General features: G+C 38.9%; 1 protein-coding gene across 1 annotated transcript; it reads right to left on the minus strand.

Moving 5' to 3' along the window:
- Nucleotides 1-1,861: 1,861 nt before the first annotated feature.
- Nucleotides 1,862-11,181, minus strand: LOC107482437 (flowering time control protein FPA). Its single transcript, XM_016102926.3, has 4 exons — nucleotides 10,997-11,181; nucleotides 10,345-10,677; nucleotides 4,685-5,904; nucleotides 1,862-3,866 (listed from the first exon to the last, which is right to left on the minus strand). The coding sequence occupies exons 1-4, from the start codon at nucleotides 10,997-10,999 to the stop codon at nucleotides 2,666-2,668; spliced, it is 2,757 nt and encodes a 918-aa protein (XP_015958412.1). The 5' UTR covers nucleotides 11,000-11,181; the 3' UTR covers nucleotides 1,862-2,665.
- Nucleotides 11,182-11,533: the final 352 nt, after the last annotated feature.

Consider the following 11,533-nt stretch of genomic DNA (forward strand, 5'->3'; position numbering starts at 1 on the left):
AAGTCAGCGAGCTAATAAGAGAAGGCGAGGGCTGGGACTTAGAAAAAATTAGGGATATTTTTCATGGGGAAGAGCTTGAACTGATAACTAGAACGCCCATCAGTTTGATCAATAAGAAGGACCATCTGGTTTGGCCATACAGGAACGATGGACAGTACTCAGTCAGATCTGGATACCAGGCAGCAAAGGAGGAGAAAGACACAAGGGTAGAGACAACGCTCGGCAAAGCTTCAACAAGCCATAACTTGAAGGAGATATGGGAGAGGATTTGGAGATTACCAGTTCCGGAAAAGGTCAAAATGTTTCTATGGAAAGCGGTGCATGGAATTCTGCCAGTGAACGCAAAATTACATCGGCGCAGGAGTGCACCTACACCTATGTGCAACATATGCCAGGAACAAGAGGAGACTATAGAACATATGTTACTATTATGCCCGTGGACTAGAGCGGTGTGGTTTGGTTCTAATCTTCAAATCGTGCCTACAGCTTTTAATGTGAGATCATTTGAAAAATGGTTAATGACTACAATTGACAAAATCAAGACTGAGGCAGGAAATGAACAGGACAAAGTATTGTGCAACCTAGGATGCGTATGTTGGTGCATTTGGAAGGCAAGGAACAAGCACATATTCCAGCAAACAAGACTCAATCCACAACAGACAATAATTCAATCATAACAGATTGCAGCAGAACACATAATAGCAACAAAGGACTTAAACAGAGACAACAATGATATAACAGGAAGGAATGGAGAAAGTAGAAGAATTACCTGGAGGCCTCCTCCTCGCAGCAAAGTGAAAATTAACATAGACGCGGCCTTTCACAGGGAAACAGGAATCGCAGCATCAGCAGCAATAATCAGGGACTGGCAAGGAAACATCATTACAGGAATAACATCAAAATTCAAAACAATATCAGTTTTAGCAGCTGAAGCACAAGCATATAGAGAAGCTATTATTCTCACAAAAAATCTCTAGATAAGGAATTGTATAATCGAATCAGATTGTTTACCTCTAGTTCAAGCGATCAAGGCAAGAACGCCCTTAGCTGAAGCAGACGCAATCATCAGGGACATTCTGCTAATGCTGGAAGATGCGCCGGATGTCGGAGCTACTTGGACTCCACGCGAAGGTAACACCTTAGCTCACCAACTGGCAGCAATGGCAGCAGGAAATCAGCTTCAGAGGCAGTGGGCAGTATCTCCGCCTGTACAAGTCAGGAACATAATCAGAAAGGAAGCAGGATTCGCCAATCTTCACAACAAACATTACAATAAAAATCATGACAAACAGGTTTCAGGTTCAACCAACCTTCAAGAAGGTCGAAGTGATGAAGTATTACAGGGGCGGGTGGAAGCCGAAACCTGGGTTAGGCATGCATCACAGGGGATGGGCAGCTTCAACCCACGTCTTCGCAAAGGCCAACGAATGGCTCCAACAGGGACACTGGCAGCATAAGAAGGAAGCTCGGTGGTGGGATCGAACCCAAATTTCTGTCTGGGCAGAACCTCGCTAGGCACAGGGGCGGCAGCGGAGAAACCATGAATGCGAGACCACCATCTGAAGGAAGAAACCAACGACGCCTCCGGGAGTTCCAGCGAGGAACGGACTCCGCGCCGGTTGACCACAGACCATTAACAACAACTGCGACGCAAAACGAAGGTGGTCAGACCGCCAAGAAGGAAGCATTACAGGATCAGCACCATGCTCGAAGGTTCCGGGCTCAATACGGAGGTCCGTTGTCAACGGCGGAGCGCGAAGAAGAAGCATGTCTCACATGGTAAAATCGGGCAGGGAGGGTGAAGAGAAGAGCGAATTCAGTGTTTGCAACTCTAGTTTCCGTTCTCTAATTTTCTCCCATCCAAAATCAATCTTAGTAACTTTACCAAGAAAAATCTTCTGAATTCTGATACAAGATTTCGCAGTGAGAATTTGTAGTTTGCGGGACCAACCAACAAGGCCTACTTCTCAACCAGTTCACAAGAAGGGCTGCTTATGAGAGTATAATAAGTACAAGAATACAATTGGATTTGGCCCAAATGATAGAAATAGACTTTGGATATTATTATAAATAAGAGAGAAAAAAAAATTCTAATAGACGATAAAAAAGTCTTAAGACATTTTTCAATATACTCCGATCTCCTAATAGTATTTTTTTTCCCTCCTATTTATAATAGTATCTTAGTCTATTTCTATCATTTGGACCAAACCCAATTATAATGATTCTTAGCACGTTAGGTGATGGAATGTGGTGAGGGGGTGAGGTAATTTGAGTAGGGTGGTCTGTGTGAGTGGGTCTGGATTTCGGGTTAGTCCTGGTTATGACCCGATCCATACAATATCCAAAAGGAAAAAAAAAGGTGACTAAGCATAATTTTCAAAAGGATCAAGATATTCTAAAATAGAAGTTAGTAAAGTAATAAAGTGAGAAGCTAATCACTCTTAAATTAAGATTGCGGGGCACAAATTTTATAAACGTTACAAAATTAATGGTAATTCACTCTTCACTTTATCACTTTACCAACTTTCTTACTTTAGAGAATTTAGCAGAAAAAGGGTACAACCCAGTAAATGCTGACGATATAGCGAAAGAACTACATTATCACAACTAGAATCACTCTGTCATAAGTAACAGCATAAACTGAAATCCAATCCGTGCTATTTGATTAGCTTCCTTTTCCCTGCTGGATTTGCTGAAGAAGAACAGCAGCCAGCTGTAATGTTGCTTGTAGACGTTTCTGCGGATCTGCTTCGGCTTCTTCCTGCAAGCTACTATCTATCACCTGTTGATTCCCATTGGCCCCTCTTTGAGGTTCTCTTTGAATCGTATGTGACGATGGAGGCACATTTGACCCCTGTTGCTGCTTTTGCAACGGTAGAGCTTGACCAAATTGAGATGTGGAGACTTCAGGATTCACCAAGTTTTCTACTGCATAATTTTGGGATGACCTGGATGAGCTGTCGGGCATGCTAGCTCTGTTGGTCTGCCTAGGATCGTTCGATGCAGATGCATTCGCAGAGTTTCCTGATTGCCTCTGCTGTTCAAGAAGAGATGCAGCTAGTTGTGCAAGCTGTTCCGGTTGCAGGGATCCCACAGGCACAGACAAAGGATTCACAGGTCTCAAATCCAGCTGAGATGACTTACAGTTAGGAATACCAGATATTCCACTGCTGTGTTGATTTGAGTTTGCATCTGCCTCTGCCCTTGGAATCATGGCACGGCCATCCTCAGAAGTAGGTTTGATAAACCCACTTGGTAGTTGCGGTGGTATTCGGGTTGAGATTGAATTCTGCATATTGTGAGAAAACCAGTTTGGGTTCTGCTGCTGGACAGGTGGATAGTCGAGGCTTCTTTCACCGTGTGGTTCAGACAAGCCAACCGCAGGAACTGATGGAGCAATTTTATTACCAAGGAAAGAAGTATTGCTCATTCCAGAACTACCGAATTCTGAAACAGATGGGGAATGAATACGCACTGAAGGGAATGATGGCTTTGGATACAATGAATTCCCGTTATAATGCAACAGTTTTTCATTGTTTGTTTCTCTTTGCACATGTAAAGGACCATCATTTAAACCAGGAATCTCCAGTCTAAGAATAACTCCTGATATGCTCAATTTCCCAGGTACCTTCAACACTTTCTCTGAGAAATCTGATGGAGGTACAAGAAATAAGGTGGTCTTATCATCCAACTTAGCAACTGCAGCACGCTGCTTTTCCTCCAGATAATGCATAAATTCATTGTAGAATTCAATATCAGCATCACTTCCAGGCACAAAGAAAACAACCCAAACACCAACTGCTTGGTAGTAATGCTTTGAGAGCATGTCTAAACCAGTTCTGGCAGTGCAATCCAAGAATTCCGGTCTGAAATAAATGTATTGATATTAATATCTAACTTAAAATAATTGTGAGGAGAAAAAGAAAATAAAATGTTCAGTGTTGTGCTCTGGTTGTATGGTTGTATTTATCCAGCTGTTTATTGCCTCTTTTCTTCAGTCTTAAATTCATAAATTTAATAATTTTTGTATACTAAACCCATCATTATCGACAGTAATAATACTAATCTTAGTAGGAATTAGCTTTTAGCTGAAAGCTGAAAGTTATTCATAAAGGATACAACCACAGCAAGCAACAACTAAAGTCTAACCCGTTGGATTTTAAAACCTGAACCAGTCACCACCAAACGACTTAAACCGTGTGGCATGAATGGCTTAGAAAACAGAGTAAATTGAAAAACAAGGGAAACCCAGAGTGTAAGAATCCAACAGAACTCCAGCATAAAACAAGCCTTCAATGGTAAAAATAAACTGATGAATACAGCGCATGATCATGATCAATTGATTAAACGTCAAATTCAATTTTCCCTATGAAATATGCATAATAAAATATTAAATACAATAGTTATCAGCAAGTTGTCAGGTAATCAAATGCTCAAGGAGAGGGGAAGTTGCACAATCCTAAAGTAGACGGATGCCATAAGCATAGGGACGGCAAATGGATTAACAAGAATCTATCTTATGTAATAGAGGCATTTTCTTTTTTCTCAACCATAACATATCTATGTTTTATTTTCGTCAAAAGTGGTTGTCTCATAAAATTCTAAGTACAATTTGACCAGTTAATCAATAGAAAGACATTCTGAACTACAAAAATATATTTTACACAGAATAGTTTGTACTTACAACATCATATCCAGGGCTTTCCCCACTGGGAAGCAGCGTGCGCGACAAACAGGGGTTCCACCTTTAGCAATGGTTCCTTCCCAGTTCCACTCAGTTAAAGACGAATTATCAGGTTCCGATGAAAATCTTTTCTTATATACAAAATCCGATTGCAGAGCACCATGACCCATTTGAAAACTATCATAAGTTTTCCAGCCTTCATGTCTATCTAAAGAAGCCATAGGTGAATTTGGTGGGTAATCAAGGGTCTGTCTGTAAGCAACATTTCCATCGTCGTTATTAAAAGATTCGTGTTGGCAGAAACCAGATAACCGTGGGAAAACACCTTTCTGTCTTTCTAACTCAGCGAAAGGATACTCCGGAAGCTCTCTGTCCGTAGGAGGAGAACTGGTCTTCCGCTTTTTCGCCTCGCGTAGATAGTAAACATCTTCTGGCAACGTCCGGAAATCTTCAAAGAATGCACCCTTTTCAGGAAACCTCTGTGGCAAATCCCCCAGGTATCCATGTCTTTCTCTAGAAGGAACACTCATATATTCATGAATTTCATGTGATGATCCAAATCCCGGTGGAGTTCCTTTCTCGCCAACTTTTCTTTTCTCATATGTGTTTCTTCCACTAACCCATGATGAGCCCCTATTAAAATCATAAGCATCAGAATCACCGGGATCCCAATTTGCGAGGAAGTTTGGTGAACTAATGTTATGGTCTTCCCTGAAGCTCCTCTCCAGCCTGAGGTCCTCAGCTGATCCTTCACGGCCACTGGACCTGTAAAGTGGAGAATGTGGAGCATTATATGAGCTCCTCCCACTACTTGATGGACCTGCTTCATTCTTGGCAAAACAAATATGTACACGGGGATTTCCAAATAATTTTCCGTTCAGAGTATCTTTTGCTCTGCGTGCTGACGCAATACTCCGAAAGCGAACAAAGGCATAAGTACGACCTGGAAATGCAGTAATCTTCACTATCTCACCAAATGGAGAAAATGACTTTCTTAAAATGGATTCATCCACCTTCAGAGAAGAAGGGAATCCAATCCACAATATCTCACTGGGTTCTGGACTTTTATCACTCAGTTTGGATTTCTCCGAATAAACCGGTTGAGGGGGGCTACCATGGCGTCCTCTAAAGTCCCTTTGGGAGGGAGGTGATCCCCTAAATGAGGAGCTTCGTTCATCCCGTGAGTAATGTTCATTTCTTGCTGTTGTCACTGGCTTATCCTGTATTAAGCATATAAACTATCATTCCTAGCATTTTGGTTTTGATCCTTAAAAAGGGAAATTAAGAATTCCATAACCAAGCTCACATCAGAAGATGAAAATTATAAAGGTCATGTATCAATATTCAATATAACATCATGAAGTCAAGAATTATTAATAACGAATGGGAAACTCTTTAACATCCCTTCCCCTTTCTCTTCTTTCCAGGAAAAAGAATAAGTCTCCAATTAAGGCAAATTAAATCTGTATAGAATGTTGAATTAAATGATAAACTTGGGACTTTAAACTTTTGTACGAATTTAAATTCAATGATAGAGAATCAAAGTACAAAATGCTATAAAGAATTGCTATAACTTGAGTGTACTCAAATCATCCGTATCCCATGCATGACAGTTTCATACTGCCGTATTCGGATCGATGAGGTGTGCTTTCCAACAAATCATTCTACCCAATTTTGACTCGGTCCCTTAGTCAAGGACTTTATTTGGACAAGAACAGAAAAATTCATGCTTTCTAAGTATTTGATTGTTTGCTCTGCAGGTTTTGAAGCAAATAGGCTAACATGGAATGACAATATGCAACGAGTTAGGATTATTCAGATTATCACATCCATATCAGGACCCTGAGGCTGAGAAGCTAAATATTCTCAGGGACTGAAGTAGCAAGATAGCAGCAGATAATATCACATTTTAATGAATATGGTGCATATTTATCAAATGAAACCATATAGTAGACAACTGATCACTGACAAAATAAAAGGTTCATTCAATTTGGAAGGATTAGATCACCATAATCGCTAAATATGAGGTTGCTAAATACTGAACTTGTATTATGAACAGTGATGTTCTTGTAAGATTTGAATCAATCGAGCAGATTAATTGGAAACTGAAGCTGTTTCTCCCAGCAGATTACAGGCTTGGATGCACGTTGCAAAAAGAATCCTTTGCAGAATGTCTCGATGTTTATTAGTTCTTAATTGTGACGACGATTTTTCAGCTCAGGCAGAACATGCACACTCGTTGTTTATTTGTGCTGAACACAAACAACATCCATTTGGAGGGAATTAAACTCTTCTTTTTCGTTTTTCTGTTTTCTCTTTTTTTTTTTTAGATGGTTAATAAATTAAACAGCATTTTTAATATTTTGAGAAAAGCCGTAAGAAGAAATGGCTAGGGAACACAGTAATTTCTTGTGTTTGATAGAAGAAGAGCATTGTTAATCAAAGTTTTTAAGTTTGACCGGACATCTATGGAAAACTTGTTTGATTTGGTGCAAAACATTGTTATTCTTAGAGATGGGTATCCATGGATATTTACTTATTTAGTGCAACCTTTTGTTCAGCTTTGCTGTGCTTTACAAGTGTTATACAGTGATTTCTTTACATGAATACCATCTTATGCAGTGATCTCTTATTAGTATTACTTAGTTATTCGCAGCAAGGGTGATATTTCTGCTGTACTATTTGTGAACTAAGCTGTCTCACACATCATTTAATCTCACTCATTTATCTAGTGTGGAATATCTATACACCAAAAGTCATTGGTTCAAAAGGTGTAGCATCTCTCCCTTTCTCTTCCTGAGTTTGTGGAAAATAGTTGTCCACCCACACCATCTTCCATCTATTAAGCCACAAGCCATCAGCACCCAGAATGGGGGGAAATCCTCACACAAATGATGAAACCCCTGCTAGAAACACTTTATCAGATCCTCGCCAACACCAATCACTCCTTGTCTCTAACACCAAACATAATAACCTCCTTGTTATAGTACAACTGTACAAGCAACATGCAATTATTATCATTCCCAAGGTGTCCACATTATCAGCTTAACTCTTTGATGCCTAAGTTGTCATTGCTGATACGGGGACAGTGGTGAAAATGAATGGGGGCTGTGTCAGATAAAATATTTGTTAGTTTCCATCATCATGGAATCACCAGCCACCAATCTCAACATGTATGACCTGTGATTGTGTTCTCTTGCTTCAAGCATTAAGGCGTTGACTGAAGCAAGTGATTTCAGCCATTGAGCAGTAGTGTGAGGCTAGTAGTGGGGGATGCCGTAAGCCGGAAAATAGCTAAGGCCAGCTATATTAAGACTAGGCAGATGACATGTTTGGATTGATGGTCTATCAGCAATCATTAGCAAAGATAATTTTATGGTGATTCAGATTTCTCAACTCCCCACTAACAGGGATTACAACAGAAGGCATTAACAGCAAGTAGCTGTGGTTTAATTTACAGTTTAATCCCCAATATCAAAAGTTTTAATTCAGCTCTATGACTGGGCATGGAAAGCATAATCAGTTACTGGATTTAGCAATGAACATCATATTCCAACTGCACCATAATATAACTCAAATGAATTTCCCCATAATATTTTGCAAAAGCTATTGGATGCCAGACGAATAACTATAACTAATCATGTACTAAAATCTATAACCAAATTATTAATCAGAACATGTATTTTATCAAGAGAACTGGGATTTTTCATGCCTTTCCCTATATTGAAGTAAGTGTTGGGAGCATATTCAGATTTGCACTTTCCTTTACCACATTTCATCACTTCATCAATATATTGTTTGTATCTGAAGTCTGGCCAGCATTAAATCAGGTCTTAATTGGCAACAACCATTATCAAAGTAAATGGAAAATGAAAGGCCCAGATGATAAGTTAAATATGGAATATGTATATGGCAATTATAATAGAAGGGTAAAACCTTGCAAACAAATTGACAGGTCTGTAGGAGTGTAAAATCAGGATGGCTTTGCAAAGGAAACCCAAAGATAGCAGCTACAATTTCACAATTGTAGTTCATGCATGTCAACTTTTGCCCACACAAGTGCACTTCTTGTGTGAAGAGGAAGTTTGCTAACAGTCAAACACATGAACAGATATCATCACTTGTTGCTTCATTTTTGGATAAGTGAACTGGTTTAAGTTTTTTAACTCAGATTTCCCCTGCAGATTTTGCTGCACTATATCCTTTAAACTGAAAATGGAGACATTATTATCGAAATGGATGTCTTGCAACTTCATTTGAGATATATGTGACTTCTTCTAAATGACTCTCTTTCAATGTCTTCCATGGCACTAAACCACTAGGCACTAGCATATAATCCATTCCAACCCCCCATTGGAAAAGATTAGGATTGTTAGCATAGGATTATAATGAAATGAGAATTCAATTGTTCTTAAAAACTGACTGATTCTTTAATATTTTATTAGAGTACAGTATACATAAATGGAGCTAGATAATAGTAAAATACTTAAGATAAATAACCAATGAAATGAAGAGCTACAACCAGTTTCAATTTTCAAATAAGATGTTATGTTGCTCTTCATTTCCCTTATTCCATTGATGGAAACACCAAATCTTATTCAAAATAGCCATCCTTTGTGAAGCTGCATTCCTTTTTTCCAAGTAATTTTGTTCCATGTTATTTACAACAATTATAAAGCATAGCAGGTTGACATTTTGTGGCATATGAAACTCAAAGCGAGGTAAAAACGTCACTTTGAATTTAGCAACTAGGCATAAGAAATATCATCAATAAAATCCTTATTTCGTATAGACTTGTTAATTTCATAGTAACCAGTACTTTCAACCATATGGGCAACTCAAGTTTTTCATTTGTGCAATATTTACTTAGAAAGCTAGAATTAAATTTCATATTAACTCTCAAGTATTTATGCTATTTAATTGATTTGATGTTGGTATGAGTAACAGCAACTTGTTCCCCTTAACCAGTTAACCTATAGTCTTGGGTTCGAGTCTTAGATATGGAAAAACAGGTGCTGGAGGAGCCACACCCCTTATAGATCTCAAATATTTGAATAGGATTGACTCCAATAGTTGAAACCCTATGGTTTTACCCAAAACAAAATGATCCAATGTATTAGGTACAATATACTCCACCCATTTTTTCAGACTTCCACCTTGGGAAATGAATTTGTTAAGAGTGCAAAATCACAATGAATTTGGACCTAAAGATATTTAGACTTCAGTAAACAAGAAGGCAGCTTAAACATTTCTTAACCCATTCCCCAAGACACAGCTTAGTAATATGGAAAATCAATGCAGGACTTGTGGAAAGGGTAGTAGCTGATTGCTGGATGCATTGGTCCACCTAGATGTAGTATTCCTCATTATCAGAAAAGTTGGAGTGACTTATTGACTAAACAAGGAAAGAAGTAACTTCCCCACCATGTTTTTGTCTCGGCTGTAAATGTGCATATTTTGGAGCACTTTGATGTAATGGATTGAACTTTGAACCTTATCTTACAAGGACAGCGGTGACTATAGTGTTTTATTCCCATATCTAAAGCCACTAGTATGGCCGTCATTAAATGAACTGGATTGAATTCCGGCACATATACATATACACAAAAATAACAATCATCTGGAAAAGTAACAAGCAGTAAAAGGTGGGCAAGACTGACCGCCTTCGCAAACTCGATCCTAAGCGTGTTGCCAGCAAGAGGAAAACTTTGCAGTGCTCTGATGGCATCAATAGCATCCTGGTCCCTCTTGAAGTTAACGAAGGCGTAGCAGCGGCCGGGCTGGAAGGCGACGGTCTCCAGCGGCCCGAACTGTGAGAAATGATGAGCAAGGTCGTCCTCCACAATGTTGTGAGACAGGTTCCCAACCCAGAGGTGCCTGGATGGGGGATTCTTGCCACTACTGCTGTTGCCTCGCCCCATAGCACCACTGTCCCTATCTTCATTTCTTGGAGGGTAATCCCTCCTAATCCGCTCCCTCCCGCTCCGACTCGACTGTACAAAACAGACATAAACAGAAACAGAAACAGTATAGTAATTTCAGTAACTCCCTGAAACTGACCGATTATACTACGTGTACACCAAAAATCAGCCACCAAAGTCAACTACCAAAATAAAATACATGTTGAAATATAATATACACTGAAAATATTAAATCACATATATTTCTACACAAATATATTAGTAGCTAATTTTAGAGATTGATTTTGGTATTCAAATAGTACTTTTGAAAACCGAAACAATTGTATGACAACGTGAGACAGGCAAAACGGTTTAAAAGAAAAGGATTCAGTGAGTGTTAGATGAAACTGACCATGGTGGAGTGAAGAGGCAGAGAATTGCTCCAATTTGGAAGAGAAGTAAGGAGTAAGCAGGAAGCAGCGATTTTGTGATGATTCCGTCAGTGTTTGAGAAGATAGAATTTAGGGTTTGTGATGTCAATTGACGTGAAGCATTCGTCCAACACAGGGGAGGGGGATAACTAGTTACTAGTCAGCTACCGACTAGCGCGTGAGTGCACGGCCCCATTTTTATTTATTGTGGGTTATTTTGTTTAGAGTCAAAGATTAATGCTAGTGGCAAGGGGCTGGGTCAAGGTAATAAATTCATTAGCAGTTTTTTTTTAAACATAATTCGTAAATTATTAAGAAGTTTAATAAAATAAAATGTTTTATAATTAATTCTTACATTAATAAAATGTAATTTATTAGTTTATAATATATCATGCGTAAATGTTATAAGCCCAGAAAAAAAATTGGGTAAAAAAATGGATTAGACTCATTTAACCAAAAATAATATAACAAATAATGAATAAGAGAGATTCAATATAAAAACAAAAAAAAACAAAAAA

Source organism: Arachis duranensis, chromosome 4 (genome assembly GCF_000817695.3).
Source record: "Arachis duranensis cultivar V14167 chromosome 4, aradu.V14167.gnm2.J7QH, whole genome shotgun sequence".
Classification (NCBI taxonomy): Eukaryota; Viridiplantae; Streptophyta; class Magnoliopsida; order Fabales; family Fabaceae; genus Arachis; species Arachis duranensis.

Coding starts and splice junctions, on each gene's coding strand:
- LOC107482437 (XM_016102926.3), bottom strand. Junction 5,905..10,344: donor GGATCGAGTTTGCGAAGGCG/GTCAGTCTTGCC, acceptor TGCTTAATACAG/GATAAGCCAGTGACAACAGC. Junction 3,867..4,684: donor AAAGCCCTGGATATGATGTT/GTAAGTACAAAC, acceptor CATTTATTTCAG/ACCGGAATTCTTGGATTGCA.